Source organism: Natrix helvetica (genome assembly GCF_964273705.1).
Source record: "Natrix helvetica genome assembly, chromosome: 7".
Classification (NCBI taxonomy): Eukaryota; Metazoa; Chordata; class Lepidosauria; order Squamata; family Natricidae; genus Natrix; species Natrix helvetica.
Window position 1 is genome coordinate 8,794,171 of NC_138558.1, and position 19,394 is coordinate 8,813,564.

The 19,394-nt window shown below is 44.8% G+C and overlaps 1 protein-coding gene across 1 annotated transcript; it reads left to right on the forward strand.

The window, feature by feature from the left end:
* Positions 1–14,268: 14,268 nt before the first annotated feature.
* On the forward strand, positions 14,269–19,164 carry LOC309395694 (interleukin-8-like). Its single transcript, XM_081960163.1, has 4 exons — positions 14,269–14,365; positions 15,354–15,480; positions 16,884–16,967; positions 18,873–19,164. The coding sequence occupies exons 1-4, from the start codon at positions 14,302–14,304 to the stop codon at positions 18,895–18,897; spliced, it is 300 nt and encodes a 99-aa protein (XP_081816289.1). The 5' UTR covers positions 14,269–14,301; the 3' UTR covers positions 18,898–19,164.
* The last annotated feature ends 230 nt before the right edge of the window (positions 19,165–19,394 follow it).

A 19,394-nucleotide genomic window follows, 5' to 3' on the forward strand; every position in this document is an offset into this window, starting at 1 on the left:
TTTTTGCAAAAACAAACCGTTTTTGTGAAAAACAGGCTGGTTTTTGCTCGTTTCTGTCCCCCCCCCAGCCCCCGGGGTCACTCTACAAGTCTCCCAAAGCTCTGCATGCCCCCCCCCTTTTTTTTTGCAAAAAACATGGCGTGCAGAAGGTTTGGGAAGCCTGCAGAGTGCAAAAACCTTTTTTTTTAATTTACCTCTTCAAAATCGTAGTGCGTCTTATACTCCGGTGCATCTTATAGTCCGAAAAATACGGTATATGGTCATTAAGAGTCAGCTATGACTTTAGTGGTGAGATCCTACCGGTTTGGACCGGTTCAGGCGAACCGGTAGTGGTTTGGTGGCCTGGGTTGCTGGAACCGGCAGCAACCCAAACTTGCCACGCCCCCAAACCAGTTCTCTGGGTGGCGCCGCAAGCACTGCCATCTTGTTTTTCGCTTCTGCGCATGCGCAGAACAATTTTTATCGCACAGCGCATCAAGCACACACGCACACACAGTGCGCCCACAAGCGAATTGGCAGTAGTGCTTGCCAAAACCCACTCCTGTATGATTTGATGGCACAGGATCAATCAATCAGTCCAAATTCTGGACAGAGAGGACCGCTGGTTTGAAAGTGGGGTCGAAGAGCGCCATGTACATTAACAATGTACTCAACAGCCCTCACTCAACAGAGGGGGGGAGGGATATGCACCTCCTATCTCCTGTTCACACCCATTCCTCCCATTCTCGGAACTGCTCTAAAACTGAGAAGAAGGATGTGGAACTGCTGTGTTTATTTGAGGGCATAGATAAACTTCCAAGTGGCCTCAATGACTCTCAGAGGGAGTACTAACGACCAGGTGATTGCAAGGAATAGAAATCCTTCCATTTTCCACCATTCATTTAGAACTGAAGAAGCTTCGTGGGTGAGAAGCAAAATGTCTTCAAGCAAACACAGAGAAAATCCCTTCAGTCAGTCAGTCTGAGACAAGATTGTTTGTTTGTTTGTTTGGATTTATATGCCGCCCTTCTCCAAAAAGACTCAGGGCGGCGTACAACATTAAAAAAATACACATTCCAAAAGTTAAAAAAAAATTAAATACATATCCAAAAAAACAAACCGAATTTAAAAGACAATACATTTAAAATAAGTTAAAATTAACAGGCCAGGCCGGTTTGCTGGAAAAGCCAACTTTTTAGGACGTGTCGGAAGGACCGGAGGTCAGGGATTATGCGAAGCTCCGGGGGCAGCTCATTCCAGAGGGAAGGAGCTCCCACAGAGAAGGCTCTACATTCTAATTCGATAATAAGCTCGCTCAAAATAATCTGCAATGAAACACAAGCACGCTTCAAGATCTCACCCAGGTCTCTGAATATTTTAAACAGAGATTGTATGGTATATCAGGCACGTTCTGATCACTTTCTCCCGCCCAGTTCCCCTTTCTCTTTTTTCGCCCGTTTCTATTACTTTTTAAGAAAATGAACTTGCGATTCTTACAAAGACACAATCACTTGGAATGCAGTGAAGCTTCAAGAATAGACATGAATTAGAATGACGAGAATGGCACAAGTCACAAATTTCACCAAACAGCCGTGCTGCAATATTTTTTTCTGCAACAATCAAAAATAACGACAACTAGAAACATCTAGAACACCGATGGCTAATTTTGTTGTCGTGTGCCGAAAGCGCCTGCGCACATGCCTACACCCATAATGCAATGCGAGTGTGACACCTCCCTGCGCTCCCCCACCCCATGCCCCGTTTTGGCTCTAGCAGGTCTTCCTGAAGCCTCCTGGGACCAAAAATGGGCTGTGGGGGGCGCACGACTCCTGCTCATGTGCAGCAGACATCTGAAAATCAGCTGGCCAAAGGGAGGTGCGCGCACATGCATGGTAGAGCTGAGCTGGAGTGACAGCTTGCATGCCCAGCAGTGGTGGGTTGCAGGCGGTACGCCCCGGTACGGGCTTACCGGAGCCTGCCCGGAGCACTGGATACTGTTCCGGTAGGGTGCTCTGGAGGGCCCACCCACCCACCAGAACTCCTTGCCTGTGCTTTAAGCCTTTGGCACTTCCACGCATGTGCATGGCAGCTGGAGCGTTACGGAGGCTTGCGAAAGCATCGCAGGCAAGTACGACGCACGTGTGCGCCGTAATCCAGAACCCACCATTGGTGCCCAGAGAGGGCTCCGTGTGCCACCTGTAGCATACATGCCATAGATTTGCCATCATGGATCTAAAACCTGTGGCACACATGCCATAGGTTCGCCATCACGGGTCAAGAACAAGCTTGGAAATTATGGCACTTGCGTGTTATGAGATATGTTAAACTCATTTTTAAGCACTTTTCAGTTCTGGCAGTGGGACAAATTTTCAATGCATGCATCGTAGCAGTACTATTGTAAGCAATATGAACCTCCCATATTTTACAGTCATGTCAGCAGAAGGCAGTGCAAATATAGAGTTAACAATTCTTTCTGTCTTGGATAGAAGACCGGAAAATATTTGGACTAACCTGCCTCAAAAGCCCTGGAACGATTACGAACTGTTGATGCTTAATGTAGATCGTCCTCGACTTACAACAGTACATTTAGTGACTCTTCAAAGCTACATCGGCACTGGAAAAAGTGACTTATTTTTCACACTTACGACCATTGCAGCATTCCCCCCCTGGTCACGTGATCAAAATTCGGATGCTTGGCAACTGATTCATATTTGTGACCTGGGGGTCATGTGATCCCCTTTTGCGACCTCACAAGCGAAGTCAATGGGGAAGTCTGCAATATTGCATTCTAACCACTGCACCACCACAGCTCCTTCTCATTTCCATTTCTTCCTTCCTTCCTTCCTTCCTTCCTTCCTTCCTTCCTTCCTTCCTTCCTTCCTTCCCAAGCAATAGCAGTTAGACTTATATACCGCTTCACAGTGTTTTTACAGCCCTCTCTAAGCAGTTTACAGAGTTAGCCTATTGCCCTCAACAATCTGAGTCCTCATTTTACCGACCTCGGAAGGATGGAAGGCTGAGTCAACCTTGAACCAGTGAGATTTGAACTGCTGGCAGTCGGCAGAGTCTGCCTCCAATACTGCCTTCTAACCACTGTGCCACCACAGCTTCCTTCCTTCTCATTTCCATTCATTCCTTCTCATCTTTCTTCCTTCCTTCTTCCCCTCATTTTACCCACCTCGGAAGGAGGGAAGGCTGAGTCAACCTTGAGCCAGTGAGATTTGAACTGCTGGCAGTCGGCAGAGTCTGCCTCCAATACTGCCTTCTAACCACTGTGCCACCACAGCTTCCTTCCTTCTCATTTCCATTCATTCCTTCTCATCTTTCTTCCTTCCTTCTTCCCCTCATTTTACCCACCTCGGAAGGAGGGAAGGCTGAGTCAACCTTGAGCCAGTGAGATTTGAACTGCTGGCAGTCGGCAGAGTCTGCCTCCAATACTGCCTTCTAACCACTGTGCCACCACAGCTTCCTTCCTTCTCATTTCCATTCATTCCTTCTCATCTTTCTTCCTTCCTTCTTCCCCTCATTTTACCCACCTCGGAAGGAGGGAAGGCTGAGTCAACCTTGAGCCAGTGAGATTTGAACTGCTGGCAGTCGGCAGAGTCAGTCTGCAATGCTACATTCTAACCACTGTGCCACCATGGCTCCTTTATGCCACTTTAGGGATGAGAGAAAACACCACTTGTACATCGGAAAAGATTTTGGCTGTATCAGCAATGGGCTAGTCACATGACGAACATAACACTGAGAGTGCAGACCCACAACAGTGGGGTATTTCCCCCCACCACACTCAGCAAGCGTGATATGAGAAAGACTTCTATTTTACTCCAAAATTTATTGTTATGAAAACTTCTTCCCCTTTTGATTTCTCATGAACTGTGTTGGAAACTTCTTCAGAATTTATGATAGTTTGTTATTGTCCTTTCTTTTTATTATTGCAATAATTTACTCTCCTATTATCTCCTTAAGGAAAGCGGTGGTTAAGTGACTAAGACGTTGAGCTTGTCAATCAGAAAGGTCGGCAGTTCGGCGGTTTGAATCCCTAGTGCCGTGTAATGGAGTGATCTCCTGTTACTTGTCCCAGCTTCTGCCAACCTAGCAATTCGAAAGCATGTAAAAAATGCAAGTAGAAAAAATAGGAACCACCTTTGGTGGGAAGGTAAGGGCGTTCCGTGCGCCTTCGGTGGTTAGTCATGCCGGCCACATGACCACAGAGACGTCTTCGGACAGCGCTGGCTCTTGGGCTTTGAAAGGGAGATGAGCACCGCCCCCTAGCGTCAGGAACGACTAGCACATAATACATTATCAGGCTCTCAGAACAGGTCAATTTACGACCACAATTGAGCCGAAAATGTATGTTGTTTAGCGAGACAGTTGTTAAGTCAGTTTTGCCCCATTTTACAACCTTTCTTGCCACAGTTGCTAAGTGAATCATTGCACTTGTTAAGTTAGTAACTTGATTGTGAAGTGAATCTGGCTTTCCTCTATTGACTTTGCTTGTCCGAAGGTCGCACAAGTGGATCATGTGACTCCTGGACGCTACAACCGTCATAAATATGAGCCAGTTGCCGAGTGTCTGAATTTTGATCACGTGACCCTGGGGATGCTGGAAGAGTTGTGTCAAATCTCGCTTTTTTCAGAGCCATTGTAACATTGAATGGTCAGTAACCGAGGACTTCCTGTATTAGTTGTAACTTCTATTTGCATTTCATCCCATCAAAGTATTGTGTCCATCAATTACACAATAGTAGAGTTGGAAGGGACCTTGGAGGTCTTCTAGTCCAACCCCCTGCCTAGGCAGGAAACCCTATACCGTTTCAGACAAATGGCTATCCAACATCTTCTTAAAGACTTCCAGCGTTGGGGCATTCACAACTTCTGGAGGCAACTTCTGTTCCACTGGTTAATTGTTCTAACTGTCAGGAAATTTCTCCTCAGTTCTAAGTTGCTTCTCTCCTTCATTAGTTTCCACCCATTGCTTCTTGTTCTGTCCACAGGTGCCTTGGAGAATAGTTTGACTCCCTCTTCTTTGTGGCAACCCCTGAGATATTGGAAGACTGCTATCATGTCTCCCCTAGTCCTCCTTTCTCTTAAGCTAAACATACCCAGTTCCTGCAACTGTTCTTCATATGTTTTGGCCTCCAGTCCCCTAATCATCTTTTTTGCTCTTCTCTGCACTCTTTCTAGAGTCTCAGCATCTTTTTTACATCGTGGTGACCAAAACTGGACACCGTATTCCAAGTGTGGCCTTACCAAGGCATTATAAAGTGGTATTAACACTTCACGTGATCTTGATTCTATCCCTCTGTTGATGCAGCCTAGGACTGTGTTGGCTTTTTTGGCAGCTGCTGCACACGGCTGGCTCCTATTTAAATGGTTGTCCACTAGGACTCCAAGATCCCTCTCACAGTTACTACTATTGAGCAAGGTATCATCTATACTGTACCTGTGCATTTCGTTTTTCTTGCCTAAATGTAGAACCTTACTCTTTTCACCATTGGATTTCATTTTATTAGACAGTGCCCAATGTTCAAGTGTCCATGCATATTTCCTCATGCACCAGGTAGTCCAGCTTTGGGAGGAGCAATAATTTATCATTTACAAATCCATGAGAACTCAGATTTCAGCTGCGTGGCTATTGAAAATTAATATTTCGGTCACCATCTTACAAACAAGATGTTGTGACTTTGGAAAAAGTGCCAAGAAGAGCAACGAAGATGATCGTAGGCTGAGACTTAAACATATGAAGACCGGCTGCAGGATTTAGGTTTGCTTGTCTAAAGAAAAGAAAAAATTAGGGGTGACATGATAACAGTATTCCAGTATTTAAGGGGTTGCCACAAAGAAGAGGGAGTCAAGCTATTCTCCAAAGCACCAAAGGGCAGGACAAGAAACAATGGATGGAAACTAATCCAGGAGAGAATCAACCTGGAATTAAGGAGAAACTTCCTAACAGTGAGGACAATTAACCAATGGAACAGCTTGCCACCAGAAATTGTGGGTGCTCCATCACTGGAGGACTACGAGCATAGGCTTTCCAAGCAGAGGGAAGATTTGCGGGAGTGCAAGGACAGGTACCGGCGCCTGTGGCTCAGCGGGCTGAGATGGTCAGCCAGTTCCAGGCCATGATACAGTCTCACTGGAACGAGGCCCTCTGGCTCTTCGCAACCAGCGGCCCTTCCCTCCAGCCTTCGCCCAAAGCCCCACGCCAGGAGGCTGAAGCAGACCCCAAGTCGGAATTTCTGCCCCCCATACGGCCCACGCAAAAAGAAGACGACTCTCTGCAGCAACACAAATCTTCATTGCACGTATCTGGCCCAGGGGCTGTAGTTTGAGGACCCCTGGTTTAGTGCAAGATAAAAAATGGAAATAATTTTTCTGCAGACCACCAACATTTTCTCGCGGAGAACCAGCGGTCCACGGACCACCAGTTGGGGACCGCTGGACTAGAAGACCACCAAGGTCCCTTCCAACTCTGTTATTCTGTTAAACTGGCTCTACCTGCTACCGGTTCCTGAAATGTTGGATAAGGAAGGGGCATCGTTCTACACGCCTTAACTCTACCAGCTGAGAAAAGACAGATCTTCAGGTGTGCATGGAAGGGGTAGGGATTGTCAAAGGATTGGGCTCACAATTTGGGATTGTGGAAAGGGGGACCTCCAAAGGTCTCCTTTTGAGAACCTGAAAAAGGGCGAAAACAACAAACGGGTAAATTCAGGCACAAAATGCTGCAAGAGGAACATTTTGAACTTTCCCCACCACCCATCTCCCCTAAGCTGAGTTTCCCAGCCGTGGGGGAGAATTAATCAAACCCGAGCCTCCCCCCCCCTTCCTCCCCCCCCCCGCACCATTCACGGAAGTTAGTTTAGCAATGTTAGAGGAAAATTTGCAAGGGGGAAACTTCTGTTGCATTTCATCGGCAACGTATACGTTGTAAACCACAGCTTTACCCAGTTCCAACTTATCTGGCCAACTTCCTCTTGAAGCCAACCACAGACGCCCTCTAGAGTTCATTCATTCATGTGCACTTACGCGCTTCAAGCACTTGCTAAACATTTGTTCTTCAACTTTATCAACTGTCACACGTCTTAAATTCATCCCAACAGGTGCATTTCTTTAATAGAGGGGGAACCTGCAAAATGCCATCACCTCGTGGGCTGGGAGGAGATAATTGGAGAGAGGTGGAGGGGGGTGTCTATCAAATACCCAAAATAGTTCAAAAGACAATAAGCATCTCAGAACGCTGAACCTTTTTTTCAAGTTTGACTTAATACATGGTCTTCCCAAAAAGTGGAACTTTATAGTACCATATGATGAAAACAGTGGGACACGGTGGCTCAGTGGCTAAGATGATGAGCTTGTTGATCAGAAAGGTTGGCAGTTCGGCGGTTCAAATCCCTAGTGCCGCGTAACAGAGTGAGCTCCCACTACTTGTCCCAGCTTCTGCCAACCTAGCTGTTCAAAAGCACGTAAAAAATGAAAGTAGAAAAAATAGGAACCACCTTTGGTGGGAAGGTAACAGCGTTCCGTGGGCCTTCGGCATTGAGTCATGCCGGCCACATGACCACGGAGACGTCTTCGGACAGTGCTGGCTCTTTGGCTTAGGAACGGAGATGAGCACCGCCCCCTAGCGTCAGGAACGACTAGCACATATGTGCAAGGGGAACCTTTACCTTTATGATAAAACAGCATTAGTCAAGTCTCACCAGAGTCAAATGTCTCAGCGTAGCTTCTCTGAATCTCATCCAGGTAGTCCTCAACTCACACAAGTTCATTTAGTGACCCATTCAAAGCTACAACGGCACTGGAAAAAGTGGCTTATGACCCCCACTTAGCGACCGTTGCAGCATCCCCAAGGTGAAGTGATCATAATTCAGACACTTGGCAACTGATTCACATTTATGACGGTCGCAGTATCCCGGCGTCATGTGATCCCCTTTTGCGACCTTCTGACAATGGGGGAAGCGAGATTCACTTAACCACTATGTTATTAACTTAACAACTGCAGTGATTTATTTAACACATCAAGAAAGGTTGTAAAACGTGGTGGTGGGGTGGTGGTGGGGGAAGACTCACTTAACAAAAGCAGGGCCAGCCAGTCCTTGCAACTACTGATTCGGTGAACCAGATGTAAAATTAAGCATCCAGTTCATCCGAACCAGTCCGAACCGGCTGAATTCCATCCCCTGCCCACGGGCCAAATCTGGCCCCCGGGCCTTAAGTTTGACACCTCTGCTTTAATGAGTCACAGGCCTGCATTCCTGTTGTATTCACTTTCCCACGTCCTGAATCACATTTTCTGAATCACATCTAAAATAATTCCACCGCCCCCTTTCTCCAAATACACAAGAAAAGAACAATACACATTTCCAATACACATTGGAAAGAACCAATGACGAAGTAGTAATGCAATAGTAGCAATTGTCCAGAACTGATATAGAAGCGGTGACGCAATAATAACACGGAAGAAAGTGAAAAGGCTAAAGGCGGTGACACAGAGAGGTTTTCGGGACATGCATTTAGGAAACGCAGAAGGGAACGATGATTAATTAATCACCGTTGATTAATTAATTAAGAGGTTCTGAAAGTGATCGTTGATTTAAGGACTTAGAAGTGACATCTTCCTATCCTGCGGGAGATTGATAAATGTCTACTTCACTTAAATCTGAACCAACTCCGAAGATACTAAGTGATTTTTAAAAAAAATTAATCTAATTGAGACAATAAACTGTATTTTCTCCAAATGTATAATTCTTGTTAGGTTGTCCAAATATAAAATACAAGGGAAAATAAAAATAGTGGGGAATGGGGGGGAAAAGTGAGGGAGAACTATGAAGTGGAAGAAAAGGAGAACAATGCATTGGCTTTTTTCAACTATTTTCAGCTAAATGGGGGGAAAAAAACCCTCCCTTTTTATGACCCCGTAGTAATCCTTTATTTCGGGGGTAGAGTTGGGGCGATTGGATGGACCTGAGCATTTACTGACCGGATGCCCTTCCTGCTACTTATCGGAGTTCAAAGCAGATATTTTCTCATTGTACCCAGACAGGAAAAAACCTACCAGGGGGGCTTTTACCAGGTTCGCCTGGTACGTCAGTTGCGCCCCTTCCTAGATCGGGGTGCTCTGTGCACAGTCACTCATGCCCTCGTCCTTTCTCGCCTGGACTACTGCAACTCTCTCTACATGGGGATATCCTTGAAGAGCACCCGGAGGCTTCAGCTGGTCCAGAATGCGGCCGCGCGGGTTGTCATGGGGTACCTAGGTGCTCCCATGTTACACCCCTTTTAGGCGGCCTGCACTGGTTGCCGGTTGTTTTCCAGGTGCGATTCAAGGTATTATGACCTTTAAAGCGCTCCATGGCTTAGGCCCAGGGTACCTGCGAGACCACCTACTGCCACCAGTAGCCTCCCACCGTCCAGTACGATCCCACAGAGTTGGCCTTCTCAGGGTGCCGTCGGCCAGACAGTGTCAGCTGGTGACCCCCAGGGGGAGAGCCTTCTCTGTGGGAGCGCCTTCCCTCTGGAATGAGCTGCCCCCGGAGCTTCGCATAATCCCTGACCTCCGGTCCTTCCGACGCGCCCTAAAAAGTTGGCTTTTCCAGCAAGCCGGCCTGGCCTGTTAATTTTAACTTATTTTAAATGTATTGTCTTTTAAATTCGGTTGTTTTTTTGGATATGTATATAATTTTTTTAACTTTTGGGATGTGTGTTTTTTTAATGTTGTACGCTGCCCTGAGTCCTTTTGGAGAAGGGCGGCATATAAATCCAAATAAACAGAAACAGAAACAGAAACCTCTACCTCTAGATCAAACTCTCAACCTTCCGAGTAGGAGGCAAGCCCACTAGGCTGGTGGTCCCCAACCTTTCCAGCTTGCTGGCCCTACCCAGCGGCGGGAGGGGGGGCATGTGAGTGGCAGGCACACGTGCGCAGAGCTCCATTTGTGCGAGTGCTGGGCGCGTGCACCCCCTCGTGTGAAGGGAGCTTTGCACATGAGTGGAGGGTGCTTGTGCCCATGTGCAAAGCTCCACTCATGAGAGCGGCAGGAACGTGCCCTTGTGCATGAAGCTCCATTCGCGTGAGCGGGTGGGGGCACATTTGCTCACACGCGAAGCTCCATTCACGCAAATGCAGCTTTGCACAGACCTGCCCATCTCTCCCATGGCCGGGTTTCGATCAGGCCACAACTTGGCAGTGGGCTGTGGTCCAGGGGGGATTGGGGACGCCTGCCCTAGGCCATCGACCCCCCTACTCTTTCACCTCAGTAGAATAAAGATAATCAAATTACAGCCTCAACTTTTTACTTTTGAATAAATACTAGCTCTTTTGATAGCAACAAACCAGGGGTAGGTTCCAGCAGCTGCTACTGCCGGTTCGCTCGTGGTTGTGCAGTGCGCACGCTTGATGCACGCTGTGTGGGCTTGCGCAGTGCTATAAAAATGCTTCTGCGCATGCGGAGAAGCCAAGATCAAGATGGCGGCACCTATGGCGCTGCCAGGAGAACCGGTTCGGGGACGTGGCAGGCCTGGGTCGCTGTTGGTTCCAGCGACCCAGGCCGCCAAACCACTCCCTGTTCAGCTGAACCGGTCCGAACAGGTAGGAACTCACCAATGCAACAAACATTCCTCATCTGGCAAATCCCAAAGTCAGAATTTCCATATTATTTTTCTGTCCCGAGTGCAAAAGCTAGAATCCTTTTCCAAGTGGAAACAAAATTGGATGTACCGTATTTTTCGGAGTATAAGACGGACCGGAGTATAAGACGCACCAATATTTTGAAGAGGCAAATTTAAAAAAAAAATTTTGCACTCTGCAGACCTCCCCAAAACAGCCCGTTTTTCACAAAAACAGGTCCTTTTTTTGTCAAAAAAGGGGCCATGCATAGCCTTTAGGAGACTTATAGAGTGTTCCTGGGGGCTGGGGGGGCAAAAATGAGCAAAAAACCCCAATTTCTTTCCTCATTTTTGCCCTCCCCAGCTCCCAGGACCATTCTGGAAGCCCCCTAAAGGCTATGCATGGCCATTTTTGCAAAGTGGGCAGGGTTTTAGGAGGCCAAAAATGCTGTATTCAGTGTATAAGATGCACCCAGATTTTCACCCTCTTTTTGGGGGGGAGAAGGAAGGTCTTACACTCTGAAAAAATATGGTATTCTTTGAGGAAAGCCATTAATTTGGCCTTCTTGGCCAGCTCCGTCAATTTCTCCATCTGTTCTTCCACGGTGGGTGCTGTATTTTCTCCGAATCTTGATTATCGCTCCTCGAGGTCATCTTATGGGACTTAAATTTGCCTTTTTCCCATACCCTCATCACATTTTTACCGTTAAGGCATTTCTGCTGATCTTTTCTTCCTTCAGCGGTAGCTGTAAATCCCCTACTACTAGAAAAGGAATTACACTCTTTAAATGCAACAGCTATGAGAAGAGGGACCTTCCTACACCAGCTTTTATCCAAAGAGGAAGTCGATGGCCGTCTCTCTTATTGAAGCCAGATGGATAAGAATCGCTCCCCTGTGCAAACAGAACAACAGAAGGGGAAACAGAGGCAAAAAAATGCTTGCTCAGTTTACTGACCTTACTGGCATCAGGGCCTTTCCACTTCATCTCAATTCAAATCAAATCAGTGGGGATTTGTGAGGATATTTTCCTTTGTGCTGTTATTCAAAACGGAGGAAACTATACAGAATCACAGGGGCTGGAAGGGAGCTTGGAGGTCTTCTAGTCTAACCCCCCCCCCGGCCATCCCAGTGTCCCTGTGTCATGTGATCTCCTTTTGCGACCTTCTGACAAAACAAGGTCAATGGGAAATCCAGATTCGCTTAACGACCGGGCTACTAACCGAACAACAGCGTAAGTGTGAAGAACAGTTGTAAGTCTAGTTTTTCAGTGCCGTTGTAACCTTGAGTGGTCACTAAACGGAAGGTTGTAAGTCGAGGACGACCTCTCCCAAGTGGCCAAGAGTCCGAATTTCGATCACGTGACCTTGAGGATGCTACAATGGTCGTAAGGGTGAAAAACGATTGTAAGTCACTTTTTCCCCCCCAGGGCTGTTGTAACTTTGAAACGGTCCCTAAAGGAAAGGTTGCAAATTCAGCATAACCAGCCGTGCTGTAGGTAATATTAAGTTTCAATTCTGAGTTGTTGAGTTTCTTTTCTAACAGACGTCAGAGTTACCTTTCGCATTGAAGAATAGTTTCTTTATTCTTTCGGCGCTGCTTCTTCAATTCCTAAATTTAAGAATTGGTTCGGTTATCAAAGTGCAAACCTCAGCACCGCAAATTCTGAGGGAAACGTGAGGGGATTTTGCATGTTTTCCCAAAGTAGCCCTTTGCTGGTGACGTGTAGAGGGGGTTGCAGGAGACAATTGCAGCTGGAAACGGAGCTCGGGAGCCTGTTTTCACTGGCAGAGCACTTGGGCTGCCACAGGTGCCCCCAACGTGAGTGACATTGAATGGGCCACGCCCACTCTGTCCACCACCACCCTGGCTCCTCAAGGTCAAACACAACCCTGATGCGGCCCTCAATGAAATCGAGTTTGACACCCCCCTGGGCTAAACTAAAGATACCCAGTTCCCTTTATATGTCCACCCAGGGACTGGACCTCCAGACCTCCTGACCATCTTTTGATCATCGATCGTGGTCCTACAGACAGACTTCCTTGCTCTTGAGATCTCAAACTGTTGGCATTCTCCACTTTCAGAGCCCTTGCGGTGTCCTTAGCGTGAACGGTCAATTCCAGATTAAACTTGACCATTTGACTTGTCCACCTCCTCTCCTTCTGCCTCGGTGGTTGAAGTGTAAACTCGGGTAATCTGATTGTTTGAATCGTCACCTTAAGGAACGTCCTCAAAGTCGGTCAGTGATTGCATTAACCCAAACATTGTCCTCTGGGTGAAGAGGTCCAATTCCAAGCCCGTTTTGCGGAAGCTACCGTATTTTTCGGAGTATAAGAGGTACCTTTTTTTCCCTCAAAAAAGAGGCTGAAAATCTGGGTGCGTCTTATACGCTGAATATAGCACATATGTTTTTGCCTCCTGAAACCCCGCCCCCTTCAACACAATGGCTGTGCATAGCCTTTAGGAGGCTTTCAGAGAGCACCTGGGGCCCGGGAAGGGCAGAAATGAGCAAAAAATGGGCCGTTTGTTGCTCAATTTTGGCCCCCTAGCCCTCAGGAGCACTTTATAAGGTTCCTTTTTTTATATATATAAAAAACAGGCCCGTTTTCGCGAAAAACAGGCCATTTTTGGGAGGTTTGAAAAGTGCAAAAACTTTTTTTTAATTTGCCTCTTCAAAACCTTGGTGCGTCTTATACGCCAAAAAATATGGTAAGATGTCACTGTGTAGCTGATTTATTTCATTGCTTGCTAGCTTCCCACTTTCTTTTTACACTCCATGTCCCCACTTTAGTTCTATTTCTGCCACTTCGTGCAACTAATCCTCAACATACAACAGTTCATTTAGTGAACATTCAAAGTTACAACGGCTTAGAACCGGTTTTCGCACATATGACCATTGAAACATCTCCATGGTCACGCGGACAAAATTTGGATGCTTGGCAACTGACTCCTGTTTATGACAGTCACAGTGTCCCAGTGTCACGTGATCTCCTTTTGCGACCTTCTGACAAAACAAGGTCAAATGGGAAATCCAGATTCGCTTAACGACCAGTGGAACAACAGCGTAAGTGTGAAGAACAGTTGTAAGTCTAGTTTTTCAGTGCCGTTGTAACTTTGAGTGGCCACTAAACGGAAGGTTGTAAGTCGAGGACGACCTCCTCCAAGTGGCCAAGAGTCCGAATTTCGATCACGTGACCTTGAGGATGCTACAACGGTCGTAAGCGTGAAAAATGGTCGTAAGTCACTTCTTTTCCCCAGGGCTGTTGCAACTTTGAGTGGTCACTAAACGGAAGGTTGTTAAATCGAGGACGACCTCTCCCAAGTGGCCAAGAGTCCGAATTTCGATCACGTGACCTTGATGGACCTTGAGGATGCTACAGTTTCAATTCTGAGTTGTTGACTTTCTTTTCTAACAGACGTTATAGTTACCTTTCACATTGAAGAATAGTTTCTTTATTCTTTCGGCGCTGCTTCTTCAATTCCTAAATTTAAGAATTGGTTCGTTTATCAAAGTGCAAACCTCAGCACTGCAAATTCTGAGGGAAATGTGTGGGAAATGGGGTGTGATGCAATTTTGCATGTTTTCCCAAAATAGCCCTTTGCTGGTGACGTGTAGAGAGGGAGCTAGAAAATAAATTGGAGGCGGCTGGACCACACAAATCCATCTGGGTGAACTTTCAGACAGCAGTGTGAGTCTTTCTTCTGCAGCCAGAATGAGTTTTCGTGTCTTCCTTGGGCTTTCTGTTTTGCTTATTGCCTGCCACCTCACTGGTGCAAGTAAGTAGTATCCTCCTGAGCTTTTCTCTTCCTCTTCTTTGGCTTCACTCTCCATCATGCACCGACTGTATAAATAGTCCGCCTTTGAATGTGTAAATAGCATGGTTTTATAATTGCTCATTGAGGACGTAGCGGTGATGTGCTTTTTAGCGTTTGTGCCATGGACTTAATAACATAAATAAACCCTTCATCCTGATAATAGCATTGATGGTTTTAGAATTTTAAATAGGTTGAGGAGTTTATATATTAATTTATATGCACCTTGGTAATCTATTTGGAAAGCTTGGCGCCACATTTTGTTGTGATTTGTGATTTACTCACCCACTTTACTAAAATGTTGCAAAAAACAAAGTTTAGGTTTTGAGCCACATTAGAGAGATGGTCCTGCAAGCTGAAGAACACAGGCATTGAATGAACTTTTAAAGGGCAGATAGTTTTTGACATCACCACTGTTGAGCCCAAAATTTTGGTTGCTAAGTGAAACATTTATTCAGTTACTTTTGCCCCATTTTATGACCTTTTGTGACATGGTTGTTAAGTGAATCACTCAATTGTTAAGTTAGTAACACGGTTGTAAAATGAATCTGGCTTCCCCATTTTTGGTGGGCTTCTACCAACTTAATTGCACAAAGATGCAGTCACATTTGGAGTTAACCCTTCTGATAGCAATAGAAGTGTTTAACTGTTCTAATGTTGGGAAATTTCTCCTTAGTTCTAAGCTGCTGCTCTCCTTAATTAGTTTCCACCCATTGCTTCTTGTTCTACACTCAGGTGCTTTGGAGAATAGCTTGACTCCCTCTTCTTTGGGGCAGCCCCTGAGATATTGGAAGACTGCTATCATGTCTCCCCTAGTCCTTCTTTTCATTAAACTAGACTTACCCAGTTCCTGCAACCGTTCTTCATATGTTTTAGCCTCCAATCCCCTAATCATTTTGAATACTCCGTTGTGCACCTAAAATTAATTATAGTATTTTCTGAAATGTTACAGCTATCTTTGACCCCCTGAATTTAAGCTGCAAATGTGCCAAGGTTACCAGCACCTTCATTCGTCCGGCACGATACGCAAGAGTCGAGATGTTTCCAGCTGGGATTGCCTGCAAAAAATTGGAAATCATGTAAGTTTATTTGGGTTTATGCAAAATTTAGAAGCTGAAATTTTTATCCTGGGCCCTTTCTCCCTGTCCAACGTACAGCTAGTCCTTGTCTATCTCCCACTTAAATCGGAGTTTCAAAGTCTTGACATCTTGAAGATATGTGGATCAACTCCCAGCATCCCCCAGGCAGTGCTCTTTTAAGTCATACATGAGCCATGGTGGCGCAGTGGTTAGAGTGCAGTACTGCAGGCTACTTCTGCTGCCTGCCGGCTGCCTGCAATTTGTCAGTTCAAATCTCACCAGGCTCAAGGTTGACTCAGCCTTCCATCCTTCCGAGGTGGGTAAAATGAGGACCCAGATTGTTGGGGGTAAGAGGCTGACTCTGTAAACTGCTCAGAGAGGGCTGTGAAGCACTGTAAAGTGGTATATAAGTCTGAGTTTCTGTTCTATTGCTATGGCTATATTAGCTCTTCCCAAGCAAAATGATGGATAACTAAGTGCAGTTTAACCAGATGAAAGTTTGCCATGATAAGGAGCTAAGTTTGCAAGCTTTATTCGAAAATCAGCTCCATGCAATCCATGGAAGCATCTATGGAAGGCATATAACCCATTTAGTTAACCTTGGTTGATCTTGTAAAGGCTAAGCCCAGGTCAGATATGATTAGTAGTTGGAAGTTGGAGGGTAGCCCAGCAAGAAGTCTCAGGCAGTAGACAGACTGGGAACTAAGATGAAAATATCCTCAAAGAAGGAACAAGTAGTAAACCCACTGCTTCAAAGGAGATATTAAAAAGGGAGACTCTCTGCAGCAGCACAAACGTCCATTGCACGTATCCAGACCAGGGGGCATAGTTTGAGGACCCCTGATTTAGTGCAATATAAAAAATACAAATAATTTTTCTGTGAACCACCAAAATTTTCTTGTGGACCACGGACGACCAGTTGGTGACCGCTGCTTTAAACATAGTTAAATTGTGTGTGTGTGTTGCAATGCATCAAAGTTTGTGTACGTGTGTGTGTGTGTGTGTGTGTGTGTGTGTGTTGCAATGCATCAAAGGATCAAAGTTTCAATTGTGCCGTTGCAATCGTTGTGACTTTTTTTTTTTACACCCATTCCTTTGGATACCCTGACTGGGACACTTAAGAGCCAAAAATCCAACCTCATAGCCACCTTATCAAATTTCCCCTTTTCTATTATAAAAGTGATACAGATGTATTTTTTTTAGTAGGTCTGTAAGTTTTCTTCCTTGGCTCCCTTCAGATTTAAATTAAATTGTCCGCACAGCTAAATCAGGAATTTCTCTGATTTGTTGCAAACGTGCTGGATGGATTTCTTCATTTTTATAGCTCCCGTTAACGCCTTCCCGCAGGTAGATTTATTATTTTATGGTAAAACTTCACCTCACCCAATTTTCTTGCTTTACAGTATTACCCTGAAGAACAATCAGAAAATCTGCGTTGATTCCAAAGCCAAATGGGTCAACAATTTATTGAACATGATGGAAAAAGTGTAAGTCAAATCAAAATGCTTCAAATTTTGACTTGAGTTCTGATGCTAAAGGCATCCATGCAGTGTCTTTTATTTTTCTGGAAAAGATTGGTTTTGGAGAATATTTTCAGCTTCACAGATTAGCCCATAGCCCTGGAATTCCCAGGTATAGGGAGTCCTCAAACTACAACAGTTTATTTAGTGACCGGTTGAAGTTACAGCTGCACTTAAGTGACTTATGACTGTTTTTCACACTTATGACCATTGCAGCATTCCCCATGATCACGTGATCCAAATTCAGACACTTGGCAACTGACTCATACCGTATTTTTCCGAGTATAAGACGCACCGGAGTATAAGACGCACCAAGATTTTGAAAAGGCAAATTAAAAAAAAAAGTTTTTGCACTCTGCAGACTTATAGAGTGCTCCTAGCGGCTGGGAGGCCCCCCCAAAAAACAAGCAAAAAATGGCCTGTTTTTTGTGAAATGGGCCCATTTTTTGTCAAAAAAAAATGGCCATGCATAGCCTTTAGGAGGCTTATAGAGTGCTTCTGGGGACTGGGGGGGGGGCAAAAATGAGCAAAAAATGGCCCGTTTTTCACTCGTTTTGCCCTCCCCAGCCCCCAGGAGCACTCTATAAGCCTCCTAAAGGCTATGCATGGCCATTTTTGCAAAGGGGGCGGGGTTTCGGGAGGCCAAAAATGCTGTATTCAGTGTGTAAGACACACCCAAATGTTTACCCTTTGGGGGGGGGGAAGGTGTGTTTTATACTCCAAAAAATATGATATTTATGACAGTTGCATTGTCCTGGGGGGGGGGGGGTGTCATGTGATCTCTTTTTGTGACTTCTGACAAACAAAGTCAATAGGGAAGCCAAATTCACATAACAGCCATGTTATTGACTTAACTGTAGCGATTCGCTTAACAACTGTGGCAAGAACGGTCATAACATGGGGCAAAACTCACTTCATAAATGTCTCTCTTAACAGCAGAAATGTTGAGCTCAATTGTGATTGTAAGTCAAAGATCCCCTGTATTTGAGTAAATTATTTAATTCTGTGATCTCCTTATGCCAACCTTCTGACAAGCAGAGTCAATGGGGAGGTCAAATTCAGTTAACAATCGTGTTGCTAACTTCAGAACTACAGTGATTCACTAACCAGAACACTGATTCTTGACAGCAGTGTCACAAAAGGCAAAGAGACGATGGATAGATGATTTTTTAAAATCATTGTTTTGATTTGCTTTTTCCTTTCAAAAGCATAGCAATTAAAAGTATTGAAGCGGGCAAGAGATGATGGATGGATGATTTCTCTTTTGTGTTGTTCTGATCTGCTTCTCTTTTTTTCTCTCTCTCTTTGCTTATCGCTTTTTTTGTTAGGTAGATGACATGATTAGGAGTTAGATAGGAAAGAAAGGAAAAGTCTTTTAGAAAGGGTGACATGATTAAAAGCTAGAATAAGCGATAGAAATAAGAGAAGGGGGAATACCAGTGTATACATTAGTGTGTACATTATTTTATATAATAAAATGAAAGTAATAATAAGATAAAATGTGGAACAACTGAACAATGATAGATTGCAACCTAATATAAATGCGTATTATTATTAGAAATACATACGTGGATTGAATGTAACAGTTATGATTAACTTTATTAGTTTTATTTGAATTAGAATGTATGACACCCAGGTGCCATAATGTTCACGCATTGATTGGATACATTTATAAAAAATAAAATAAAAAAATAAAAAACTTGGGTGGGGAGGGGAGAAAGAAAGGCAAAATTCACTTAACAACTGTCTCGCTTAGCAACAGAAACTTTGGGCACAATTGTGGTCATAAGCCGAGGGCTTTGTCAACCCAGTACATTGATGCTCAATTTTCACAGCAAACCACTTTAATACTCTTCTCTCTCTCTCCTACAGGAATGGACGTCAACGTTCCTCTTGAAATGAAGTTTGGAAGGTCCTTGAAAATCCAATGCAGCTGTGCCCCATCAATCCCCAATGTGAATCTTCTTGCTTTTGTGCTGTGTGTGAGGCTGATTGTGCCTAATTTTTCCTGAAATGATTGTTTAAGAGTGTTTTGAACTTTTGGAAATCCGGAAGCAATGTGAACAGGCAAGCTGGAATCTGAATATGAGTTGTGTGTGAGGATGACAAAGTTTGTATTTCTGTCTGAGTGAGATCAATTAAATATTAAATAGATCTAATTATAACTATTAAAAAATAGTACTATGCCACAGGTATATATATATATCTGTGGCATAGTACTATTTTTGTCTCCACGTATGATCATAACTGAGCTCCAAATTTTTGTTACTAAGCGAGGCAGTGGTTAAATGAGTTTTGCTGCATTTTGTGATTTTTATTGACATAATTGTTGGATAGGATAGGATAGGAATGGAATATTAGAATGTAATAGAATAGAATAGAATATTAGAATGG

Bases quoted from the DNA above. Each gene is read 5' to 3' on its own strand.
- LOC309395694 (XM_081960163.1), top strand. From the start codon at position 14,302: ATGAGTTTTCGTGTCTTCCTTGGGCTTTCTGTTTTGCTTATTGCCTGC. The intron at 14,366-15,353 runs GTAAGTAGTATC...GAAATGTTACAG, and splicing joins CTGCCACCTCACTGGTGCAA to CTATCTTTGACCCCCTGAAT. The intron at 15,481-16,883 runs GTAAGTTTATTT...CTTGCTTTACAG, and splicing joins TGCAAAAAATTGGAAATCAT to TATTACCCTGAAGAACAATC.